This window comes from Perissodus microlepis, chromosome 4 (genome assembly GCF_051167445.1).
Source record: "Perissodus microlepis isolate ML-2025 ecotype Zambia chromosome 4, ASM5116744v1, whole genome shotgun sequence".
NCBI classification, from domain to species: Eukaryota; Metazoa; Chordata; class Actinopteri; order Cichliformes; family Cichlidae; genus Perissodus; species Perissodus microlepis.
The window spans coordinates 4,664,111-4,690,874 of NC_140464.1; the positions used below are offsets into that span (position 1 = coordinate 4,664,111).

The following is a 26,764-nucleotide window of genomic DNA, read 5'->3' on the forward strand; positions in this document are numbered from 1 at the left end:
TTAGTGCTTCACCTTACAGCTTTATTCCAAAATTAATTTTGTTAATTATACAAATCAAGATTCACATAATACACCATAACTGCGGAGTGAAAAAAGCTGTCTTGCCAATTTATCTGAAATTAAAAAACCAAAACAAAATATAACATGTAGCATAATATATATTAAGAAGGCAAAAGAGTGTTGTGGTGGCGAGTGCTGTTGGCTCATGTTGGGTTCATTTTATGAGCGATAGAAGAAAAATATGCTCAAAGTGCTTTTTCGTAAACTTGTTAAGCAATTGAAGGGGAAAAAATGGCTGCCATGAATCTCTGCTTCACTTAGGAGACCCAAACGTACAAAGAGCACCGCACCCACACAGTAATGATTTTTATTATGTATAATACTAAGATGATTGTTCAAAAGCTGGTGGAGACCCGCAGCTCTCCTTAAATGGCTGAAGCACTTTGCCTCACGTTGCTTCTTCTGCAGCTTTCTGGGCATCTTCTTATGTGGCGACGCCACGTCACCCATCACTATGGCAAACACTTCTTGTCCTCCGTCAGGCATTGCAGTGCATTCCATAACGCTTAGCATTTAGGCCAGTTCAGTCTTTGTTTTTTCACACCAGAGAATTTCACTTCTCACTCCTCTTATATGAATCAGCTTGTAAAAACTACAGCACATGTGAAAGAGGAACACTGAACGCTGTTTGTATTGGATAACTGGTTCTACAACCTGAGCTATGGCAGGCTGTGACAAAATAAGCTCCTTGTATGATAGTGTTTGGTTCTCTAACAGCTCAAAACATACTTTGGAGACGTGCACTTTGAATTTTCATGCACAGTAACTCTTTTTTGAATATAACATGTTGAATTAGGTCACGCGATCTTTAAGTGTTTTATTCTGCATTTAAATAATAATATGTAGAATGAGTTCTTACAGGTCTGTTGGATTTATGAGGGCCCTCCTCATTTTCTTCAGCTCTATAAGCATGTAACAATGATATCAAGTGCACCTTAGTTTTGTGTTAAGGGAAAATTGTACTTAGTAGTCAGTATAAGCTTTTAATGATATAAGTTTACATGTGATAGAATACTGCATGATGACCTTTTCCCTGCCTAGAACTGATTGTCCTTCTCATTGTTCAGAACAATCAGTTTATAAAACGTGTTCTGATATTTCTATCTGAATCTTCCCACAGCGATAGTAAGAAGTTGAACAAGCAGTTCTGACCTCGCACACACACACGCACAATCACATACGCACATGCTCACGTCACTGAACAAATGTAGTCATTTTTCTTGTGTATAAATAAAGACAATTGCAAGAACAGAGCGCGCATTTCACAGGGCCCCCACTCTGATGTGAGCGCTCTGCGAAACGCCCTTGCAAGTTAAAACTGCAGCGTCTGTGTGTGTCTTCACTCTTAGACTCTCAGCTGAAGAAGTGTCATTTAGAATAAATCTCTTGACAGTTTGGTATCAAGCGGGTGTGTTATGCTGCACGAAAATTAATTTAAAGACTTGGACAAACAACTTGGATGTAAAAGTTGGCTATTCTCATTACAAATATTCTATTCATTCATCAGGCTTCAAACCTTGGTGGCCAAGTATCTGTTTTCACAGTGCTGTCTATGTTTCGTTCACCAAAAGTGCACACTTCATTCTCCTCACTGGGACATGTGACTTATATTTATTAACATAAGCTGATTGATGTGAAGTCTCATCCAAATTCCATTATAACTTAGAAATGTTCATAAAACAATAGGTAATGATACTCAGTATGTGGTATTAAAATACAGCTTTACATTTTAAAACCCTGAAAATGTATCAGTCAATATTTTTCTTTTGTTGAGAAAAAACGAGTTAGGAGCAGAGACTTTCTTCTGAGAAAATATGTAGGGCACATACCATATTTAGCTCTCAGGAAGTTTTTCTTGTTTGATCACATAACTGTGAAAAAACAAGGCATGACTAGAGAAGTAGTGCTTTACACAGACAATTGTGTTACTGACAGTGACTACTTAGAATAAGTCAACTAAACCTTCTCTTTCTCCAGGCTGCTTGAGCATCTATACAGCTCTGACCTTTCCCTTCTTGTCCTTCAGTCCTAGAGGCATGAGAACCTGGGAGAGATGTGATCTGAAGAGCTGTGGAGAGGGGTGAGGAGTGTATGCAACCCTATGAACTCCAGCCATGGCATCTTCTGCGAGTTGTTAGAATATCCATTCACATGCCCGTCCACCTCATAGATAGAAGTGTTGATCTGCTGAGCCCGTACGGTGCCTTTTGATGGAAAATTTATGGGATTTTATATGTAACCAGCGGATCAGTCTGTACTGAATAAAACTAAATAATGGGATGCTACAGAGATTTCTCACTGACCTGACTTTGTGAAAGACGCAAGTAAGACATTGGTGTTTGTTTTTTTAAAACTCTGAAGGGAGTCTATGTATACTGGCCACAAAGTTGTAGCTCTTATATCTGCACAGAAAGTCACTGTTCTGCTCCATCTTAGTTCTGAATCTCACAGATAGATGAGGGGAAGAGACACAGTTTATGTAGTTCTTCACCCCATGTGACAATATTCTATAGGTTCCTTAAGAGGTACTATAGTTAATGTTGAAGTGAAGTGTTAATTTATGCTTTACTTTTTTACTAAAAGCTTTTTTACTTTTACTAAAAAATCTTTACATTTGACTTATGCTGTGTCCCGATTACTACATAACAATGATGTTCCTGGAAGATTGGTGTGAAAAACGAAGGCTACTTAGATTTAACACCACAAATGGAGTGATATTAAAAAACTCTCAAAACCTGACAAACTTGTGCTTGCAACATGCAATTTTATTCTATATGAACATGAATAATGTGGAGTTCGGTCCATCTTTGGATCAGCTTACTTGTGTGAGAAGAGTTTCTCACAGATAAACTACCTAAATTCAAAATGTCACTCTTGCCTCCCAGATGAGAGCATTCACTCTTGTGTGGCAATCAAAGTTTAACTTTGCAGCCATAACGCTGAAAATGAAAATGTCTAGTAATGTTCAGAAATGTAAGTCAGATTAAAGAAATTAGATTTGTTTTGTTTTTTTATTATTATTTTTTAATAGTCTATTATCTTGCATAAATCATGTGTTAAGAACCTGTATTGTACATATTAATTACATGATATTCAGTGGATGCTGTTTGCAGGTCTGAGGTTTGATTCTGTATCAGATCAAATAAAGGAAGAATGTCACGTCTTTAACCAAAATTACACTGCAATTGCACAATTTCTTCTTGTAATGTTTTGTTTCTTACCAAAAAAGAATCCTTTCCTTTTGATTCTTCTACACAAATAAATGAGACACTTCTGTCTTAAATGTTGACTCATGGGAGGAGAAATCACTTGTGGGTAAACCAAAAGTCAGACTGTCTTCATGGCAAAAGTACATTTGTGTAAAGAAATTTCTTATATTTGAAGGTCAAGGCTACTTTCAAAAGCAGTGTGATTCAAAAACACAATTAACAGTTAGTGACTATTCAGAAATTATGAGAATCCAAAGCGCACTGTACTGGTTTCAGGCATGTCAGATATGTTGACTGATAAACATTTTATTAATGAACATTGTTGATTTCTGGAATCATGATCTACATGACATGAATTCATCTTGGGTGAGCAAACATTAATCTTTTGTTGTTGTTGTTTTTTTATTATTATTTAAATAGCAGAAAAACACATTTTTATGTTTTTCTGATTAATGAAATTGTTGAGAGATTTGTTTATGTTATCCTAGTAAGGATACCGTGGGGGGGCGGCCACTAGAGGTCGCTGGAACACTGTATGTGTATATGTTTTTCAGAATATTGATGTAGCCACGTACACTGCTGCTATGGTTCAATAAAAGCAGTTTGTGCTGAAGAAACCCTGCGTCTAATTACCTCATATCATGACAGAAATCACTGCTTTTAAAACTCCTGGGAGACCCTGAAGAGCTGCTCTGCTTATTCCCAGATGAACCTCAAAGGCAAATCACCAAGTTTCTCCTGAAGGACTTGATCCACTCTTTCACTCTGTGCAACAGTCAGTGTGTTCTTCCAGTCTCCAATCTGACCTGTAATAAAGACAAAAACACAACACCTGAAACCCTGATATCACATTTTTCTGCACAGCAGCTGCAGGTCTGTTATGTTACCTTTGCGCAGGAATTTTCCACTGAACTCTGGTGGAAGATGCTCATAGTTTGCTTTCGAGTCCTTCTTCATGTTCTCAAACTTAGCTTTTTCCACAACATGACTGATGGCGGCTTCAGTCAGGTTTATCCCTAAGAAGTTGCAGATCTTCTTCACTGATCCTTTCAGGTCCTGAAAGAAAAGCAGGAACGCAACAGAAAAAGAACCTTAAACTCTGCCAGATATTTTATTTGAGTTTCCTTAGGAACAGCAAAAGTGTGAAGAAACATCTTACCAAAATCATTTCCTCGTAGGTCAGGAAGAGGATGTTGTACTGGTCTCTGTTTAAATACCACTCCCTGACATGGTCAAACCAGGATGACCCAAAAACTGTATAGTGGCATAATGCATCCAGTTATTTGGCATTCTGACTTAATTGAGTTTACATACAACCCACATGTCACAAGAAGAGCTCAAGTGTAAGCTCTGTAGTTACCTACAGCATGACTGTAGGCATGATCAGTCCCCCATGCTAATCATGCAGTGGTAGTGTGCCTCCGAATGTAGTACAGATTTTGTCAATGTGCTCAATCCACACACACACACACACACACACACACACAAAACTGGTGTCGGTGCTAAATACTAGCACAGCACCACAAAATCACTGGGTACTAAAGTGGAACCACTGTTGCCACACACTGAAACCTTCAGGTCACAGAAACCAAAGTCTTTCAAGTATGTAGAGCTGCAAGAGCTGTGAGATGAATCACATGACAGAAAAGACAAAATGTTTAGCAACAGATTTTTGTTTTTATACATTTTAAACTGTACCTTTTAAAACATGGATTACTGCATGGGCATAGAGTGCACATGACCTTCCTGCTGGTGCATGCCAAGAAAAACGTGTTTTGACACATTTGTCATATTAACTCAGTAAATATTAACTCAGAATAAACACCCTCTCTCACAGTCCACTGAATCTGAATTGTCCAGTATTTGGAATTTAAACTTTAATGAATCAGTAATTTTTCTCCAAAAAATTCTAGAACAAAGGTAACACTTTACATAGTACATTTTTCAAAGCACAGGAGCGGGAGGAGTGGCAGCCATTTGTTCATCTCTAGCTTATCAAGTGTTACTCTGAACCTTGCACACTCTAATAAAAACTTTTATTTGTTTCTTTCTGCAGTCTGTGGTGCAAGGCCCATGATAATCTATCAATAATTCTACCTCGACAATTCTTAAACATTTATGTGAATAAAGATATCGATAATAAATAGATATAGTGTGTTTATAATAATCACGAACTGATTCATCATTATGTGGATCGAAAGTGAGGAAACTTACCGTTTCCTGTTATGTACCACTCAAAAAACTGGTCAAAGCTCTCGGGAGTTTCCAGGACTGTTATGGCTTTGCTGAAGTGATAAAAAGACACCATGTTGTCCTTTGGATTCCTCATCAAATACACGATCTGATATATATTTTAAAAAAAATCCGAATATTAACAGTTTGTTACTTAAATGTAAAAATTGAAAGTCATTAGTTTAAAAGAAAAATAATTTAAAATAATAATATTTTTTAAATATATTTTAAAGGCTGTATTTTTTATAGCTCTTTTTCTCCTATTTCTACTTGATTTGATGAACCTCTTAGTCTGCAATGACCTCATCGTAAGAAAGGAAAAGGACAAAAACAAATATACTGAAATAGAAACACAGAATCACTTGAAATAAAACAAATGCTAGTGCTAGCTTTTTGGACCTGGAACCATGTGTTTGTGTAGAAGTCTATGATAAAAATGACCTTCAGATTCCTTGATTTATGACCCCATTACAAGATTTTGATATAGGATCGTTGTTTTAAGTCTTACTGAACAAAAAACATTTGTTTTGAAAAGAATTGAAGATTAACCACTCTATTTTCATTTGCTAGGATTTGAGGGTTTCTAAAAGTTACCAATGGTCAAAGTGCAAGCTTCAAAAACTGGACTTCAGTGACCAATAGATAACATCACAAAAAATTTAATTAATCTTTAAAAGTACAAATTTAATTTCCTTTATTTTTGCAACAATAAGTAGTAAATTGCTTTTACCTTTCTCAAACTTTAAGACTAGGGCTGTTCGATATAACGATATATATCGGATGACGATATAAAAACGTCTATCGTTTCATTTTACGCTATCGCTTGTTTCGTGGTGTTGCAAAATAAACTGTTTACGGCAATATTTTTTCATCGTTTTGATGGTCACTGTAGTGGCTATATTAATTTCTTAAAGTTCTCTCTTTCTCTTATATTTTATATAACCACACTACGGACGGACAAGCGCCTGTTTTTATGCGTTGTGGTTAGCAACAACGACGGTAACACCATCGCGTGTCCGCTTCTTTATGTTCCACATAAACCTTTCACAATAAAGCTCAAGATCCTGTTGAGACTTTTCAAAATAAACTGAATCACGTGAAAGAGCAGATTATTTACGGATGAGAAGTAAAAAAGAGCCGTCAGGTGCTAAAAAATAAACCTTAGACTCAAACGTTAGAACAGGCTTTTCCCCGCAGCACGCCGTGTAATAAATACTGAAAACGGCGGCTGTTACAACTTATGTCTAAAAATGTATAGTTTCAATGCATCGGTTAAAACACTCGACTCCAGGTACACGACGCACAGCTGGAAACACTTCCCGCAAGTCGAGCTGCCCGAGATTCACAGAATTTACAGAAAATGTTACATTTTTGTGATTTATATCGTTATCGGGACGATAGAATTCTTATATCGGGATATGAGATTTTGGTCATATCGCACAGCCCTATTTAAGACTGCCTCTTTCTTCAAGAAGAATTGAGTTTCTATAAAGTACTGACTTTTGCCTTCTTCTCTTTCACTCCTGGAGGCATGATATGTTCAGGGAGATGCGAGATGAAGAGTCGTGGAGAGGGAAGAAGAGTGTATTCAGCTGTCTTGTACTCCAGCCACGGCATCCTCTCAGTGTTGGTTGAATATTTATTCTGATACCCATCCAGTTCGTAGATGGAAATGATGATCTGCTGAGCCCATATAGTGCCTGATGTGGGGAAAACGTTAGAGATGATCAGTGGATCAGTCTGGCCAGCACAAAACTGCAAATATAAATAATAGATGTTTCACCAACCTGACTTTGGATAAGTGACAAGGAAGACATCGCTGTCTTTTATTTCAAAACTCTCAAGAGAGTCTATGTACTCTGGAGTTGTAAGACCGCCCACAAAATTGTAGTTTTTATGCTTGAAAACACGGTCTCTGAGCTGCTCCATACTGGTTCTACATAAGACAGATAAAAAATATACACAGGAACGAAAAATCTGTGAGTCACATGGTGGAGAGGTTTGTTTGTCCCAGGGTCCCCGTGGGTTACATTGTTGGGGGTCTTTTTGACCCCTGATAGGCTTTCCCATGGCAAATTGATGCTGGGTGAGCAGTGTTGGGGAGTAAGGGAATACATGGGGAATACTCTGATTTTGATTGCTGGAAACCCAGACAAAACGTGCAATAAGAGGCTCTAATGTAAGCGTCCTGTTAATGTTGGTGGCGTCAGTTACACAATGGACCCAGAGCCAGAATAACAGGGCCAGCAGTGAACGGGCATGAATGGTTTTCTTACTTGGAAATTAAAACACCACTTCATAAAAAGAATGGGATGGGCGAAACCTCAATATCTTTGATGTATTATTGATGTGTGATTTTTATTACAATTACTGAATGCTACTCGCCACCAAGCTAACATTGTTAGCTGGCGTTAGTTCATAGACTGCAGACTGTTAGGCCATTTCTAAATACTCAAGTACGCCAGTCCTCATGTTCTTGCTAGTCCAGACTTCGTAAGTTTACACGGGAGTCCTCCCGAGAACGCAGTGCAATCGTTCTACAGCAGTGTACTTGATGGCATCACACCTCCGGAGTTTTTACTGCCATCCTCTCTTAATTTAACTGTGATTAATATATGCAATTGAAATTATACATGACAAAAAAATACACATGATGTAGTAGATTTGTTTAAGAAAAAAAATTAAAATTTAAAAAAAGAAGCACTTTGGCAAAATTCGCTTTTACGTATCATCTGTTTCATAATGTCTAATAAGCTTCATTCAGTTGAGCACAATCCCTCCATGACAGAAACACAAGCTTAACCTCTCTGAATAAACATAGTGCACATGTACGCCTGAATACAAATTCGAATATAACCTGATCATTTTTGATCAGATTATCTCCACATTGTAACATACTGTTTTTAGATTTCATGGATAGCATTAGCAACCTGCTAGCTGCAAATAATCATGTGCAGTTCCACATGATTATCAACAGAGAAAAAGAAAACATATTACTGATACAGAAATAGTTTTCTATGCAAGATCACTGCAAAAAGTGCAGCCTTGCCTAATGTGTCCACCATACTGTTACTTATTTTATATTAAGATTTTGAAAAAATCTAGTTAGTATTAATATGGTGAGTGGCCTTCAGTAATAGTAAAAAAAAAATCATATAGCAATAGTACATTCATGTAGTTGTAAAAAACATAATGATAAATCAAATCAAATCACCTTTATTGTCACATCACAAGTGCAGGTACACTGGTACAGTACATGCGAGTGAAATTCTTGTGTGCGAGCTTCACAAGCAACAGAGGTGTGCAAAACATACAATAACATAAAACAAGCAAAATATAAGAATGGCTAAATCTGAGAGTAATAAATATATGTACAATATAAGAGTGTATGCATTACTGGATGTGTATACTAAATATGTTTTTCTACGTGTGTGTGTGTGTGTATACATATTTTACGAATTAAATAGAGTAAACAATAAATAAAATATCTAAAATATACAGAGGTTGGTAGTTGGATATTGTGCAAAACAAGTGGCATTTATATACAGTGTGGAGTGCATAATGTTGAAGTTCCAGTAGTGAAGGTGAGGTGTCTATGAAGTGTTCAGCAGTCTGATGGCCTGGTGGAAAAAGCTGTCAGTAGTAATATAATGGCACTTTTTTTGCCCCCCACCCCTCACCCCCCACACCCACACTTCCCCTTTCCCCCTGCGCGTCCATGTCAGGCGTGTACGCGTGCATGTCCCCCTGTAGTAGCCACTTTTGCTCGTGCATGTGAGTTCAGGGGTCATATGAGTTCACAAGTGTTTAATAGCGTTTTATTTAATGAAACCATTATGTGTTTTAATTAAACTCTTTTTAAAGGATTGTATAGGTCTCAGAGCTCTGTTATTTAGACATAGATGATTTAATTTAACTAGTTTAGGGGTATTTTAACTAGTTAGGATCATTTTGCTTTTTCTTTAGTGCTCTGAAACACACAGAGGTTAATAGTTTCAAACATCCATCCATTCGCTTCCACTTCTCCTTTTCAGGGTCACGGGGGGGGCGCTGGAGCCTATCCCAGCTGTCATAGGGCGAGAGGCGGGGTACACCCTGGACAGGTCGCCAGTCTGTCGCAGGGCCAACACACAGGGACAGATAACCATTCGCGCTCACATTCACTCGCACATTCACACCTAATGGCAATTTGGATTTTCCAATTAACCTATCCCCACAAGCTGCATGTCTTTGGACGGTGGGAGGAAGCCGGAGTACCCGGAGGGAACCCACACAAACACGGGGAGAACATGCAAACTCCATACAGAAAGACCCCGGCCTGATGTTGGAATTGAACTCAGGACCTTCTTGCTGTGTGGCAACAGTGCTAACCACCGTGCCACTGTGCTGCCAAATAACAGGTATCCCTTTAGAAATAAACAGTGATACTTCTAAAAACCGTGTATCCCCACACAGCATTTAATTTAGCTAGTTTAGGAAGATTTCACTTTTTCTAATAGTTTCACAGGCTAATAGTTTTTAAACAGAATACCACAAACAACATGTATCCCTTTAGAAATAAACTGTGATACTTCTAAAAGCACATATTCACACCTAGCCACACTAGCACTGTATCAACCCCCAATGTTCCTTTAATGCAACTAGCCCTATAATTATCTACTAGTCACAAACACACTGCAACAGTAAGACTTGTTGATTACACATAGATGATTTAACTACTTTAGGAGCATTTTACTTTTTTCTTTAGCGCTCCGAAAAGACACAGAGGCTAATAGTTTTAAATAGAGCACCACAAACAACAGGTATTCCTTTAGAAATAAACTTTTCTTGTGTTACTTCTAAAAACTACAGATTCTTAACTCTGCAACAGTTAGACAGAGGGGGTTACAGTTAGGCCCCCAACAGTCAGCAAAAGAAGTCATGAAACAATAAAAGAGGCTCCCTTATCAAGAGCATCCCAGCACTCTCACATCCCAACTGTAGTTCCATTACAAACAGTTCCATTATCTTATCTTATCATGTCAGAGGTCAACTGAAACCATGACCAACCCCCGGGGGGTAATGACACCTCTTAGTGGTCTGGTCTAACCCTTATACATATAAAGACTCTTTCATCATTTGGAACATCAACAGAGTGACCTAAGGAACACAGACACCTCTAACTAAGGAGTGCAGGATGACGTCGGTATCAACCATCACGAACAGCCGGAACATCATCCAAGCCACAGCCGCTCTAGGTACGTCTACAGGTGTATGCACCCGATGCACTCATCGTAAAAAGCAATGCTGCGAAAACGCCGTAGATGGGTCTAAATTTAAGTTAGAATAGCAAGGCAGTAATAGGTATGTGTATACCGTTAAATATAACAGCGGAGCAGTTATACTTCGTGTAGATTGTGGTGAGGGAGTGTTTTGGGGGGAGTCACAACGCATGTCTACTAGAAACTGGAAACTCTTTCGCAACTAAATAAGCCAAATGGTAGGTTAAATGTGTGTGTGTGTGTGTGTGTGTGTGTGTGTGTGCGTGCGTGCGTATCTATGCAACAAAATATAACATCTTTTTATTGTTCTCATTTTCAGAGCGAGACATGCAAGCGTGGGACCTCTCAGACTCGCCAGACCCACCTCCACCAGCGTTGCTAATCCACACTCCACCACCTCCTCCCCCCTCTCCACAGTTGCTGCAGGATCCTACAGGATCAGGTCTGTGTAAGGAAACCGTTATCGACATCAAGCTTGCAACCCATCACCTGGTGATGTTGGCGCTAAACGCCTTTCTACAGGAAACATGCTACGGATATCGAACAGCTCATCCCAGTCAGGTGCAACACAGCTGTTTGCTCGAACTGCCCGAGTATTACTTTGACACCTACTACGACGATGTGATGCTGAGGCTCAAGACATTCCGATTCATCCCCGCCATACGCCTGTTTGTACGCGCATACACAAACGATGGGACTATAACACAATTCAGCAGGATTGCAGAACACACCATGACTGAACTGAGATCATCACAACATATAGTATGCGCAATTAACGACAATATTGCACAGCTGATAGAAGCAAGTCGTTATGCCCGTCGTGTTAAACCAGCCATGCTTCGCATGATTGGTAACTACTGGGTTGGGAGATACCTGGTTTAATGTATGCTGTTCAGTATTCATTGTCTGTGTGAATGAAATAAAAAGACATGTTAACACCAACATCTTAGTCATTGGCGGGCGACTTTGCTTATACAATAGAGAAAAGCAACAATACAGAGTGTTTCTCTGCTCCAAGACATCAGAGGGCCTTTCACACGGTAAGCATGTCTGTTATACCCAGTGCATAAATGTCTGTATGTCGGCGCTGATTATTCAAACCCTGTTTAAAATGTGACACATATGTTGTCCGAAAACAATTCCTCTAAATTTGCAAAGTTACTGATTTAAAAATATATTTTCGAATTTTTAGTTGCATGTCAAACATATGATAGACTCTTGAGCATGTTTATATAGCTACATTCACAATGGTATAACCATGCTAAATAAAAGATGCCCAAGCACCAATGCACTCTAATGCAAGCCTCTAAACTGTATGTTGATAAGTGCATGAAGTGTACCTCTACCTCTATAGCTGAAAACAGTTTGTATCTGCACTCTGACGGTCTGCTGAATTGTTTTTAATATGGCACTTTTTTACGAACTGCAGATGATGAAATCCTCTTTATTGGAGATAGTGTCCTTAAGCTACTGTTGCTCATACTTACTGAGTTCCCTAGCTACCTCCTTACTATGTCAGTAAACTTTTTGAAAAGGAAAGTGTTGTAGATTTAAAGAAACAACCTAATTGAAGCAAAGGCAAAAAATTGGAATGAATTTTATGTGACTACTCATATTAAAGTCAACAACAAGTGAAAATCCAAAACCGGCTCCAATCCTTTGTATTAATGATCTCCCTCTCTCTCTCTGTGTGTGTGTGTTTGTGTGTGTGTGTGAGCCCTCACAGAAGGAAGGTCACAGCAGGAGCTTTTCTCAAACGCATTACCAATCAGGTTTTTACAAGAAGTGTAGTTCATACAATAGTAAATGGTAAATGGCCTGTATTTATATAGCGCTTTTTCTAGTCCCTAAGGACCCCAAAGCGCTTTACATATCCAGTCATCCACCCGTTCACACACACATTCACACACTGGTGATGGCAAGCTACATTGTAGCCACAGCCACCCTGGGGCGCACTGACAGAGGCGAGGCTGCCGGACACTGGCGCCACCGGGCCCTCTGACCACCACCAGTAGGCAACGGGTGACGTGTCTTGCCCAAAGACACAACGACCGAGACCGTCCAAGCCGGGGCTCAAACCGGCAACCTTCCGATTACAAGGCGAACTCCCAACTCTTGAGCCACGATCGCCCCTGCAGGTTTTAGATGTGTCCTTGATCCATCACAGCTGATTTAAATGGATAAATTACCTTCTCAACATGTCTTGAAGTTCTCCAGAGGCCTGGTAATGAACTAATCATGTGATTCAGGTGTGTTGACCCAGGGTGAGATCTAAAACCTGCAGGGACACCGGCCCTCGTGGACTGGGATTGGGGACCCCTGTTCTAAAGTCATTCAGACTTTAGAACAGGCGTCGAGCTCGAATATCGAGCTTATTTTTGTGCACTGTTCACTTGTCTTTACTGTGCTTTTTGTCGACACACATTTTGTGTTTATTGAAGCCTTTTGTGAATAATTTTGATCATTTAAAAACTGGGAATTTGTCCCTATTGACAAATAGTCTTATTTTGTTTTTGGAGGGGTTTTTTGCATTGCATATGTCATTTTGGGTAGGAAATTTGTCATTGAAGTTTTTGCAACTATGTTTATTTGTAAATTTTGTGGCTTCCGTGCACGGAAATTTATATTGTTCAGTTTGCATGTTAAAAGCCACAAACATGTAGCTAACTATAAGTTTTCCTGTGGAACTGAGAACTGTCCCGCCACGTTCAGAACATTTTCTGCCTTTCGTTCACATATGCATAGGAATCACAGAACAAGAAGGGAGACCACTGAGGAGGAGTTTTATAAGTTCACTGGTTACCTCAGCTGTCAAGTTCCTGGATGTGGGTATGCTGCACAAAACTTCACAGGTCTTTGTGCCCATCTCAGATTTCACATCAAAGATGGGAAAAAAGTATTATGTCCATTTGAAGGTTGCTCTAAATACTTCAGTGTCTGAACATCATTTTCCAGCCATATTTCTCGAAAGCATAAGCAGACAGTTCAGCAGTCAAGGCAACAAGAAATTGGTGAAATTGCCATAATACAAGGACAGGACACAGTTAATCTATTAGAAGACAGGGATTCACAGCACAATACTACTGATGAAGATTTATTTCTAGATTGATTGGCTTTATTTTATTTAAAAATGCAGGCTAAAATGCTCTTGCCAACCAGCACTATACAGTGCATCATAGAGGAATTTCAGGATCTTCACAGCTGTGCAATGCACGATGTTCTGGCAAAACTGTCTGACAAACTATCTGAATTTAATATTCCACAAGCAGAAGTAGATAACATCAGTCAAGACCTTTCACAGAATGATCTCTTAACACTGTACAATAAAGGTGTGTTGAGATCTGACAAAACAAGGAAGAGATTTTTCAAAGAAATTTTCAGTTATGTGGAACCCACTCAAATTTTTTTAGGATCTGACAGTACAGGCAAACAGCGTTATTTTCAGTATGTGCCAATTAAATAAACACTGAAATTTCTCTTGAGACACCCCACAATACGGGAACAGTACAAACAGTCAAAACTGCGCCGATCACCAGACATGGTTTTAGAGGATGTCTCAGACGGTCAAAATGTCAAGGATAATGCACTTTTACAGCACTATCCATCATCTCTTTCACTCATTCTCTACCAAGATGCATTTGAAGTGGTTAATCCATTAGGGTCTGGCAAAAAGAAACATAAAATCCTGGCAGTGTACATGACTCTAGGTGAGATCTTACCACATAACCGGTCCTCTGTTGATGCAATGCAACTTGTTCTGCTTTGCAGGGACAATGATTCAAAACTTTTGTCCATAACAAAGTTTTTTCCAGTCTTATTGCAGACCTTAAAGATATGGAAGAGACAGGGGTTCTGGTAGAGGATGGAACCATAATGAAGGCAGCTTTGATAGCCATCTTAGGAGACAATCTGGGCTCCCACTGCATAGGTGGTTTCACTGAGAATTTCAGCTGCAGCAAACATTTTTGCAGATGCTGCTTAATTGACAGGGAAAGCTTTATCAATGATCCACTATCACTTGGACAAAAAAGAACAGCTGATAACTATAAAGACAGTGTTGAGGTCCTATCTACAAGTGACCACTTGATTGTGAATGGCATTAAATTTGACTCTGTGTTTAATTCACTGAAGTCTTTCCATGTGTGCTCTGGGTTACTTCCATGTTTGGGCCATGATTTATTTGAAGGAGTGGTTTCCAGTGACTTGTCGCTATATATTGATACCCTTGTGCAAGTGGAAGGGCATTTCACATACAACCAGTTAAACAGAGCAATTGTATAGTTCAAACACGTAGGAAGTGATGCTTTAACTAATCCATGTGAGGTGAAAACAGGGCAGAGGCTGGGGGGGGGGGGGTTCAGCAGCACAGAACTGGTGTCTTCTGCGACTTCTGCCTCTGTACATTGGTGAAAAGATAAAACATCCTGTGGATAGTGAGGTTTAGTAGTTATGCCTTAAACTTAGAGACATTGTTGATCTTGTATGTGCCCCCAAAATAAGTCACAATGACATTGCCTACCTAAAGATAGAGGACTATATACATCTGCGACACAGTAGGTTTCCTGACAAAGCTTTAAAAGCTAAACATCACTATTTGTTACATTTTGCAGAGCTTATCCTTCACTTTGGACCACTCATTTGTTTGTGGACCCTTAGATTTGAGAGCAAGCACTCATATTTCAAAGCATGTACAAGAACAGTGCACAATTTTGTCAACTTATGCAAGACTGTGACAGAACGGCATCAGTTACTGCAGTCCTACCTCTCAGTGGGCCAACTGTTTCCACCTACAGTTCAAAGAACTGTCATTCAAGAAGCTGTGGCAAAAGCAGGCTGCACTAATCAGACCACTTTGGATGTGTCAGCAGTTGTCTACAAAGGTACCAAGTATGTCAAAGGCTATGTTTCCATTGTAGATGACACTGATGATGGCTTGGTTTTTGGGAAGATAGCTGTTATACTTGTTAATGATTCTGAATTGTACTTTGTGCTCAAGTTGCATCACTCAGTACTTCTCATTGACCTTAGACTTCACTGCTTGCGTTGCCCTACAGAAAGAAGTGTGTGTGTGTGTAAATGCTGACAGTCTGATGGATTATTACCCACTACCACTTTATAACATGGCAGGCCTTTTTGTTGTCTCCCTACACCATTCTGTTTCCTCTTAATTCTTTTTCAAGGATGGAAATTGAAGAGGAACTCACAAGCCTCCTGCCGGCACTAGACAGAGAGAAAATAATCTGCATTGTAGAACATCTGATGGACGTTATTGGTGTACAACAAAAAAGTGATCTTTTGTTTGTGGAGGCGGAAGATCTCAAACCCTTTCTCACACCAATTCAAATACGTAAACTACTTCTTGCATTTAAAGGAGGTTTGTGTAGGTTCTGTACAACTCATAGACTTGAGTCTATGAGTTGAAGGTCACTCATAGACACATATGTCACTGATTAGCTTGATTAGCTTTTTTTTTCTCTTCACCATACTACACATGCACTTTGACAGTATAATATTGAAGAGCGTTTTGGGGCTCACATTGTCTGGTAGATAAATAAAACGGAAAACATAAACAAAAGTAGACACTAAATCTAACACCATTAACCTTTCATTGGTAGTGGTACAACTAAGGGTGGAAATTGTGACATACTGTAAAATATATTGTATTACGACTTTTCAATGCAAGACCTTGAGTTTGTAGTTCTTTTGCAGTCCTGGGATTGCTTCTTTTCATCTTCAGACAAGGTCCCCAAAACTGCCTTGCCGTTACTACTCAATCCTAATTGTAGGGTTCATCTTTTAGTGAGAACATATTTGTTGACATAGTAGCTTTTTAAAGTAGCTTTTCCAATGATTTTTTTTTTTTTTTAGATGGCAACAGATCAGAGAACCTGAATGACACGATTACTCTGGAGCTTTGCCCTGCTGCATCAGCTGAAACATCAAGCCATCCCCCTCACCCCTCCTCCTCCACGTCCACCACTATGTACAACCATTACTCCAGCTCTTGGGTCTGATGTGGATGACTTCATGTACCTCACATATATTTCTCAGCGGCAGCTTATCAACAGTTGTCCCTCACTTTCAGTAGCTGAAATTCAGGAGCAGTGGCCATTCTTGTTTACTCGGAAAGGTCTTTCGAACCACTTTTCCAAACTCACAGTCATCGATATCAGTGAGCACTTAGGTCTAGCCCTCATAACCAAAGGCAGAAGGATTATTAACTATTTCTCCAGCCAGAAGCTCAAATGGAACCTTGGTATAAGGACACTCATCCAGCAGATAGAAAGTGAGGGAGTTTTGACCAACAACAAGGTTGGCACAGCAGCCATACTTCTCATGATAAAGTATTACAAGGAAGACGAAGACTCCCTCTTTGTGTCTGTGAAGGTTCTCAGTCATCCAGGTCATCGTAGTCAAAGGAGCTTGCAAAGAAAAGCGTCTGGACTTCTTTAAGTTACTTGAAGACGTTTCACCTCTCATCCGAGAAGCTTCTTCAGTTCTAAGGTCAAATGGTGGAGAGTCCCAGATATAAACCTAGTGGGAGTATCCCCCCACAGAGGGACAAAAGGACCCCCTGATGATCCTCTAATCGCCTGAGCCAAGGTGTGAAAGCGGGTGTGGGTCCCAATCAGCCAGAGTTTCGGGTGTGTTCATTGTGAAACCTGGCCCCACCTTATCATGCGAAAGAGTGTCCTTTATCCTTAAGATGCAGATGGACTGCTGAGTCTTGTCCTGTGGACACAGGAACACAGAAGAGCCACCTCCACAGGACAAGACTCAGCAGTCCATCTGCATCTTAAGGATAAAGGACACTCTTTCGAGGATGCCAATGTTCACATTTTGGACAGAGAGGACAGATGGTTTGAAAGAGGAGTGAAAGAAGCCATCTATGTCCACTGTGAGCGACCATCTTTGAACAGAGGCGGGGGTTTACGACACCAACTCTCTGCCATCTATAATCCGTTTTTGAGATCCCTTCCCAGACGCCTTAACGCCCACTCACATCCTGGGCCATCTGACCTCAGGAATTCGCATGATAAGGTGGGGCCAGGTTTCACAATGAACACACCCGAAACTCTGGCTGATTGGGACCCACACCCGCTTTCACACCTTGGCTCAGGCGATTAGAGGATCATCAGGGGGTCCTTTTGTCCCTCTGTGGGGGGATACTCCCACTAGGTTTATATCTGGGACTCTCCACCATTTGACCTTAGAACTGAAGAAGCTTCTCGGATGAGAGGTGAAACGTCTTCAAGTAACTTAAAGAAGTCCAGACGCTTTTCTTTGCAAGCTCCTTTGACTCCCTCTTTGTCTTAGCAGATGTAAGCTTTTTTCATACAGCTCTATGTTTAATGCTGTTTCTTGCTGTCCTGTTTTTGTTTTTGTTACATAAAATGTCCTGGTCCTTTTTATGGCAGGAAACATCTACCAGGATGTCTCTTGAAGCAGAGAGCAACCTGCCAAGCACCCCAAGGCTGATCATGCTTGGTAAGAAGTCATTTTTGAAATAGAACTGATTAGACCATATTACAATTTCTGTTTGGCACGGGAGCTTTTCGTGGACACAGGTATCCAGTCTCTGTTTTGTTAGCTCAAATTTCTGTAATTTCCTTTATAAACCAAGGTTGTTGGATATGTGTCTCAGTGAATCCAGCAAAGTAACAATATCAAATTTCACATTACATATTACTGATCAACATGGTAGTCTAGCTACATTAACAGCAGAAATACTGAAGTCAATACTGTAAAGTTTAACAGCAGCACAAACTATAAACTCCAAAATAACCATACAGTTGATTCATCTCCGGTAATTTGATTGGGCTGACTCTTTGTTAGGTGTGTTTAATGTGCAGAATAATTCCCAATTATGTACAATTATAATATGTTAAAACTGACTTATGTGCATAAGGCCACTGATAATTAACTGGACATAGCTATTTGCTTTATGACTATCTAGACAGTGTGAAGAAGTGAAGTATTGAAATTATTTTTTGTTGCATAATGACAATGTTGCCCCTATACATTTAAGGACAAAATTTAATGACTGCCACCTGCTGGATGGTGAGTGCAGAGGGCCGTGTAATTGTTGAGCTGGACAAAGAGAACACCTTTGCTGATGCGATGTCAGTCTTCTTTGGTTCATTCTATGTATTGAACCTGGAATACCAGGAGTCAGCGTGTGCAACATTGGAACTAATTCAGAGGTATGTTTGAACAGTTAGCTAATAGTTAGTATGTTACTATTTATTATGGCATGTTTTAAGGTTTTTTGTAAGGATAAACCCTGAAGAGGGAACAAAATGTACCTCCAAGGTTGGGACAAGCAGAAAGACTGGGACCACTGTGAAGCGAAAGGTTGTTCACATTAACCTTCATGTCACAACTTTCCTCCAGCGGCATACTGAATTTGAGTGGAAAACTTCAAATTAGGTAACTAGTGTTGCCATTTCTAGTGAACTTCTTAAGTGACCAATGTGTTGTTACCTGTGTCTCCACAGATGATCCATGGCCCATGCTTTCTGGACATTTACACGAGTCGAACAACAATGAAGTCAAGCTCTCTCGCCGTCTTGCAAGAAGCTGTCTCTGTCCAATAGGTTTTTTGAGTGCAACAGTTTTGATTTTTTTTCCTTCTTTTACCCGTTTGTTAAAAATTATTTCAGCTACTTACACTTTAATTGTCACATGTATTGGCTCACCCTACAAATCAATGAACTCAGTCCACAAAGCAATGTCAGGGTTCAGTGCAGGTCAGTCAAGTTCCTTCACACCACATACGCTCATCCATGTCCTTGTGGACCCTGCTTTGTGCATTGATTTGGTAGTGTGAGCCAGTATTTTGGACAAAGTGTATATAAAGGCAGAAGTGTGGGGCTTGATATTATATTTATTACAATTCAGTTTATTTGTAAGGTGCCAACTTCACATTGTAGGTTTAAGACCCTACAAAAAATAACTAAGAAAACCCAACACTTGAGCATATGTTGTCTGGCATGATATGGATATGACATAATATCGTTATTATTTGTACAACCATCTGAGAAAATACATGGATTACATAGTTTAGTAAAAACAAGTGCTTCCTCAATCAAAATATGTTTTCAGTTCTTTTCAGTTTTTGATTTTGGAAATGTGTATTTCTGCAGAGGAAAATCAGAACAGAAATAAAAAAGTGGTGTGAAGCACATGAATTATATATTTGTGTGTGTGTGTGTGTGTGTGTGTGTGTGTGTGTATCTATCTATCTATCTCGATCAATCGATAGTGTGTGTGTATATATATATATGTGTGTGTGTTTTTATATAAAAATACATATAAATGAATAAATGATACTTTTTTTTTCATACAATACATTTTTTTTGGAACCCTCCAGTCTCTTACAGTATGTTACTGTTTCCTGAAATTACGGTAAATTACAACCTGCTCAACAGTAAATGACCGCCTGTTGGGACATGGTATCCTCTAGCAGAGATGAATATTTTCGGTACTGATGATGTGGGTTAACGGTAAGTTACTGGTAAATATATTGCAGTTTATTACCTTGCAGCGGGCTTACAGTGACATACCGTGAATAAACGGTAGTATACCAATTTCTTAATCACAGTATGATGTTACTTTGTTGACGTAATTTACGACATAACGACATAAAAAAAAAAAAAGCTACGGTGCGTTACCATAATTTGTCCAAGAGTATTATACCACAACAGCAAAAAACGGTATCATCCTGCAGAACGGTAAGCTACCGTAACACGGCGTCACAGTATGACGCTGGCAACAGTGACGCCAGTATGTTACCGTAAAGTGGAGACGAAAAGTCTAACAGCGTACTATAGGAATCTGTATTTAAAGACAAATCTTATCAGAATTTTTGCTTGAAAATTTGAGTACTGCATCCAGAATGAAACCTGTATTTCAGACTCAATGCTATTGAACCAACCAGAAAGCGAGTGCCAAAAACAACGTGAGTGCACATTTGCACTGTTTGAATGTGACTCTCAAATTAAGAAATGTGTTAAAATGTGTTACACTAAACACAAGCAGTACAGAAGAAAAGGTTGATCCAATCAAAAATATATTATTGTGAATGTATTATTGTAAATGACGGACATTGAACAACTGGTTTTACAGTTGTTCAATATGGGAATAGTTCAGAGAAGTAGAATTTCTCTATCACGCATCTTATGAAGGACTTTATATCACCAATGCAGGCAACTCTACTTGAAATAGAATAATTAGCTATGGCACAGACAGAACTGATAAGATTAAGTCAGCAAACAGTACTATAAGGAGGAAATCATAAACCTAAAAAGAAATTTAACTTGGAAGAAAATCATTCAACAGTCCAAAGCATTCTCATATTGCTGACCTGATCTCAAAGGATATTCACCAAAAAGTCTAGATGCATGCTCAGCCCTTCAGTTAAGGAAATTCCTAAAAAGTTGATTCTCTTCATCTGGACGTAGCATTTTCAAATTTGCATAATGATTGAAACTTCAGTCATTATGCAAAAGTACTGTTCAACAAGTGGAAGCATGCAGTCAGCTTAGACTGAGAAATCACTTGGATGAGTGAAAAAACATTTCCCCCACCAGGAAAGGTTACGTATAGATAAAAAGTCAACTTTTTTGAGATATTCACCAAGAAGTTGGACACTGGCAAAGGCACTGCACTCACACTTTCAAGCAATTCACCCACTCCAGACTCTTCTCCTATGAATGCTATTTAATAAACACTCATAATTGCAATTATCATAGTCCCATTAGGAGCAATGTTAGACTTTTTTTTAGTGCTAAGTGTAATTTACATTAAATTGCAATTAATATGAATTACTGAAATAATTTACTCCAAATACTCCTTGGCCATGCCTCTGCGGTTTATCTGAAATGGTAAAACTTCCCATTCTCCGAACCACATTCTCAGTGTCCTAAGCTTTTTTAATAAATCAGTCTTTTTGCAAAACATTGAACAGTTTTAACCGCACCTGTAACCGGAAGGTCGCCGGTTCGATCCCCGGGCTCTCTGTCCTGGTCGTTGTGTCCTTGGACAAGACACTTTACCCTACCGCCTACTGGTGTTGGCCAGAGGGGCCGATGGCGCGATATGGCAGCCTCGCTTCTGTCAGTCTGAATGAATAGTGGCATTGTAAAGCGCTTTGGGTGCCTTGAAAAGCGCTATATAAATCCAATCCATTATTATTATTATTGTTATGTTAAACACAATTTAGTAACTCAGAGTAAATCATTAAAACCACTATGACTCACTAAAGCACATGTGTGCAGTGACAGCCAGGTTGAGTCAGAGGTTGATAAGCATCGAAACAGTCTGATAATATATGTAAACAAATTCTCAAGACAGAAAACTACAAAAAGAAATTCACAAAACACATTTTTACTGAACCTGCATTACTTTTAGAACCAGTTTAACAGTAGAAAGGTAAGTGTTGTATTACCTGGGTGTTTGCAGCAAGACCAATAGAGTGAATGACCCGTACACCTGTTATCATCATGCGCATGCTCTGAGCCTCCACAATCCTCCACAACATTGCCATAGCATTATTTGCTGAAAAGATAACCTGGAGAGTCCAAAGTGCTGTTTTCTCTCTGATATTGTTAGACCTTCATCCAGAGAGTCACAGATCTCCAACTCTGGCCCTGATGAACTGGGAGACTTTACACTCAGCCTACTTCTACAGCCACCTCTAGATTACTTGATTCTACTTCATAATTACTTCATTGATTATTTGGAACTAAATATGGTACACTGATAGCAGAGGGAGGGGGCAAGTTTTGAACTAGCTCAAGAAACTGTGTCAAATCTGCTCAATTAACAGTTCGTTGATGGAAAGAAAATGCATTGGCATCTCTGCCCAGTCTGGAAGGCAGCCATGCTGACATTGAATAAATGTCACAACCTGGCTCATGACTTATGACAAAAAACGGGAAAGAACACCAAACAATCCAATTTTAAAGAAAACAACAACAAAAAAGTATCATGAGCAATCAAGTCCGTGCAAGTGGGAACCTCACCAAACAAACAGCAATACAAAATCAGTTCTGACAGCTCATTGCATTTATCTACCGGCAAATGAGACAGGAATTTATCCAGAATACAAAGAGACTGAAATTTTTTCAAATGACCAAACTGTCATCAGGCTCTGGTATTTCATCAATTTCAGAAAAGTACGGAAGTGAAGAAACAAACAAGGGTGAACGGTGTCCTTAACACACTGACTAGAATTTTGGTCACTTGCATAATACGGTTTGAGTAAGTTTACATGACAGCGCTGAATCAACTTTTTTCATTTTAGGGTTGAAAGTAATTTAGATCAAAAGTTTCTCATTAAGGACCTGTGAGGGCCTGTAAATGGGGGACGATACAGAGATCCCACAACTGGCAAAAAGGCTGAAACTTGGTCCCCACAACAAAACTGACAACTGGCAATCCCAGCTACAAGCAATCAAAGTCTAAATCCATTTACAAACTCAACCAAGTTTTTTAGGTGGCTCGGAATAAACCCCTTTATTTTTTATTACAGCCAAGGGCCGACGCACACTATGTCAAAACCCAAGCTCATTAGGGCTGAAACCTATGTCTTCTTTCAGCCAAAATCAGCCATGGCAGACCCTCTTCGCAGTCTCTACTAAGCTTTATGCAATAGGTACGCAAAAGAGACTTTAGCATCTGGGGAAACCTTTCCAGAGCACCCTGTCTTTGTGCATGGTATCTTGATGACCAATTATGGTTTATGTGCAGGGTTTTCAAAACTTTGGCGAACATGTGAGATGAAAAATTTGAACTCTGATCACTCACACAGACATAAACTGAGTTAAAGCTGTCACCACTGCCTTGCTCGTCATTGACCTCAGTGGATATCCAGCAGGAATTTTGGTACTTTGACACATCACTGTAAGAAGATACTTATTTCCAGATGTTGAGGGCAGCAAAGGACCCACACAGTATAGAACAAGATGTTCAAAAGGTTCCATTATCAGAAGAATAAGTTGTAATGGTGCTAGCTTAATGGTTTGATGAGCTTATGCAAAGGAACAGGGAGGGTGGTCAAACCCCTCCCAATACTGAGGAGGCAGTCACCTGTGTCAGACTCCTTCGAGAAGGGCAGCACACTATACAGGTTCACTATATAGGAGTCATAGTCTCCTGAATCACTCAGAATTTTAACTGGGACTTTATCCCCACTTCCCACCAAGAAACCAAAAACATCCCTAATAAGAGGACTATAGCATCCCAAACAGCAGGAATTAACAAAACATCATCAGGCATTTTGCACATGTAACTCATGTAACAGGTGCAGAGGCTGCAGCCGGTTTAATATAAGATGTAATTCTTGTGGTTTTGGCCTGCAACCTTGGAAATTCTGCCTTCCAGTGACCTTTCATGACAGTAATTGCAGGCATTGGTTTTTATTAGATTTTATCAAGCTTAGAATCGAATTTAAATGAACGAACCTTACCTGACCTTGAGTGATTACCCACAACAACCGAACCAGAACCTCTCCTCACACTGTCTGCTGTCTTTACTTTGCACGCTGGAATATTACTCTTGTGGAAGAGTGCAAACTCATCTGCCGGTGTTCCAGATTAACTGGTGTCACAGATTAACTGGTAACGGTCAAACAGATGTGTAGTAGACATCAAACCAGGAAATAAACAGTTAATATTTCATCTGTGACATTTGTCAGGTTAATTTAAACACACTCCGTCAATCCTATTGCTCCTGACCAAGTTGTGTCAACTAGCTCCAGCTGTGGCCAAGTGCCATAGCCTACAGCCAAATTAACATCTGACTTGCATCTGCACCTGGCTCTATCACCACGTTTTAATTCCCGTTTCATGCGAAATACATTTTTAGCTTTTAATGTTTTAGGTTCCTGCATCTTGCAAATAAACCTTTAAACTAAATTAAATGGTACTGAGTATTTATTTTTGGCCTACATCAGTAAAAAATGACAAATTATATACATAAAGTTCTAAAATCACTACTCCTAATGTTCATGATTATTTAAAAAATATTTTTTTCCATAACAAAAAATGATGTCATAAACAAATATTATGCATTAATATTTGACTAGTGTTGTAACATCACGTCCTATTAGCATAGTCTGCTGTTTCTTTTCTCTGGAAATAAACACTTGGGGTCAAAAAAGATAATATAGATCGACACAGCTGGAGAGAGCTGGTAGTTATATACAGTATATGTAACTTATACCCACATAGCAAGCATGTCTGGCCTGGATCTGGTATCAAGCCAGTACTGCTGGTTGACTTCTGGCATGATAAGACGTATTTCATCCAGATACGGGCCAGGCCTGGCATAGATGGCACTGTTTATGTGATCGCATGCCACATCTGGCCTGATTGTTGTTTGGGTTTTGTGGCCCAGGCTCATAGAAAACAGCTCTGGCCCGGATCTGGCATCAAGCTGGCACTTCTGACTGACTGGTGTCATGGCAGGGTGTATGTCAACCAGATGTGGGCCAGGTCTGGCAATGATGGCACTATTTATGTTCCTGTTTTCCTATTTTAGTTAGAAGAGCCAAATGCCACGTTGCAATACTATACTGCTATAGTAGCCAATGTTTCAAATGCAGATTTGACAGGTTTGTAAGTGTACACTTTATCCAAAAGCTAGTGACGATTTACTCATGCTTACCTCTGAGTGGCTGCAGTTTAGGCAGTAGAGCAGGTCACCTGCTGATCTGATGGTTAGTGGTTTGATTCCTGGCTCCTCCAGTCTGTAAGAGTGTGTATGTGTACAGCTGTGTCCCAATCCAGCGACCACACGCTTCGTAGTGCGCGTTTGTAGATCGATTACGTCACACCGACGCGCCGAAGGGAGTCCCAATTCGAAGTGTACTCCAAATGCGATCGACAAACGCGCAGTTAATTTCCCCAAATTTGAAGGGCGGGTCCGGTGTAGACTTCGTGGTCCCGCGTATCCCAGTATTCCTAGCGCGGCGGTGGGTGTGGATATTTCTTCGGGAAAAAAGGCGGAGCGGCCGAAGAGTAAACTTTCAAAAGTTAGTACTGAATATGATGTCACTTATTTATGTGCGAATGTTTAATAATGAAGAACATTAAAACCAGAGGCGGAGCCAGACATTTGAAACACCCGGGGCTTAGCCCTAGTATGCATGTGGGATTTTTTTTTTTTTTTTGGGGGGGTGGGGGTGGGTGTAGAAATGAGTGAAAGATTAATAGGCTCTGTTTTGAGTCTTGTTCAAAAAAGAATGACTTCATTTAGGAAAAAAATATATCACATATGCAGGACACCTTGATTTACTCATGAAAGTGGCCACTTTCTCATTACTTTCATATATTGTTTTAGTAAGTATCCAAAACATACAAGTTTCATTATATAATTTTTCAAGGGATCTTTTATGTGTTTTCACTCTTGTATGCTTTTCATACAAGTTTCACACAAGACAGATACAAATTTTATAAGATTTATATATATCTTTTCCATATGGGTATATACACTGTCAAAGATACTTGTCTTTGAGTGAAGATTTAAGGTGATAGGAAATTTAAATAACTGCAACCTGAATCTTTACTGAAGCTCAGTATTTGACAATGAGTTCAAGCTCACTGCTGTAATATATCATAATAATCTAATAATAATTATAATATTTGCCATATTATATTTACATTACCAAAGTGAGATGACTTTAGTCTCATGAACAACATAAGCCAATTGTTATTTACTAACTAATCGTAAGATGACTGTTCAGTGCAGAAATGAAGCCCAACAATCATGTTTTTACAGTCCCTCAGATACTCAACTAATCAAAGTGATCTCATAAAGAAAATAAACGAACAAAAAAACATTTTTCTCCTTTATTTCTCTCAAACAATGCTGAATGAAACGTTTCTCGCGGTTAGTGTCATGGTTGCTAGGCAAACTGAGCAGCACGAAGAAGGCTAGACCGTCCCATTTCACAAGCCTCTCACTTCCGTACTAAGTACCCGCCCCACGTAGTCGGCG

The 26,764-nt window shown here is 39.4% G+C and overlaps 1 protein-coding gene across 1 annotated transcript; it reads right to left on the minus strand.

Annotated features, from left to right (window-relative positions):
* Nucleotides 1-529: 529 nt before the first annotated feature.
* LOC146388071 (amine sulfotransferase-like) lies at nt 530-25,707 on the minus strand. Its single transcript, XM_084925166.1, has 7 exons — nt 25,433-25,707; nt 7,289-7,437; nt 7,002-7,201; nt 5,484-5,610; nt 4,429-4,523; nt 4,157-4,325; nt 530-4,075 (listed from the first exon to the last, which is right to left on the minus strand). The coding sequence occupies exons 2-7, from the start codon at nt 7,428-7,430 to the stop codon at nt 3,966-3,968; spliced, it is 843 nt and encodes a 280-aa protein (XP_084781292.1). The 5' UTR covers nt 7,431-7,437; nt 25,433-25,707; the 3' UTR covers nt 530-3,965.
* Between the last annotated feature and the right edge of the window lie 1,057 nt (nt 25,708-26,764).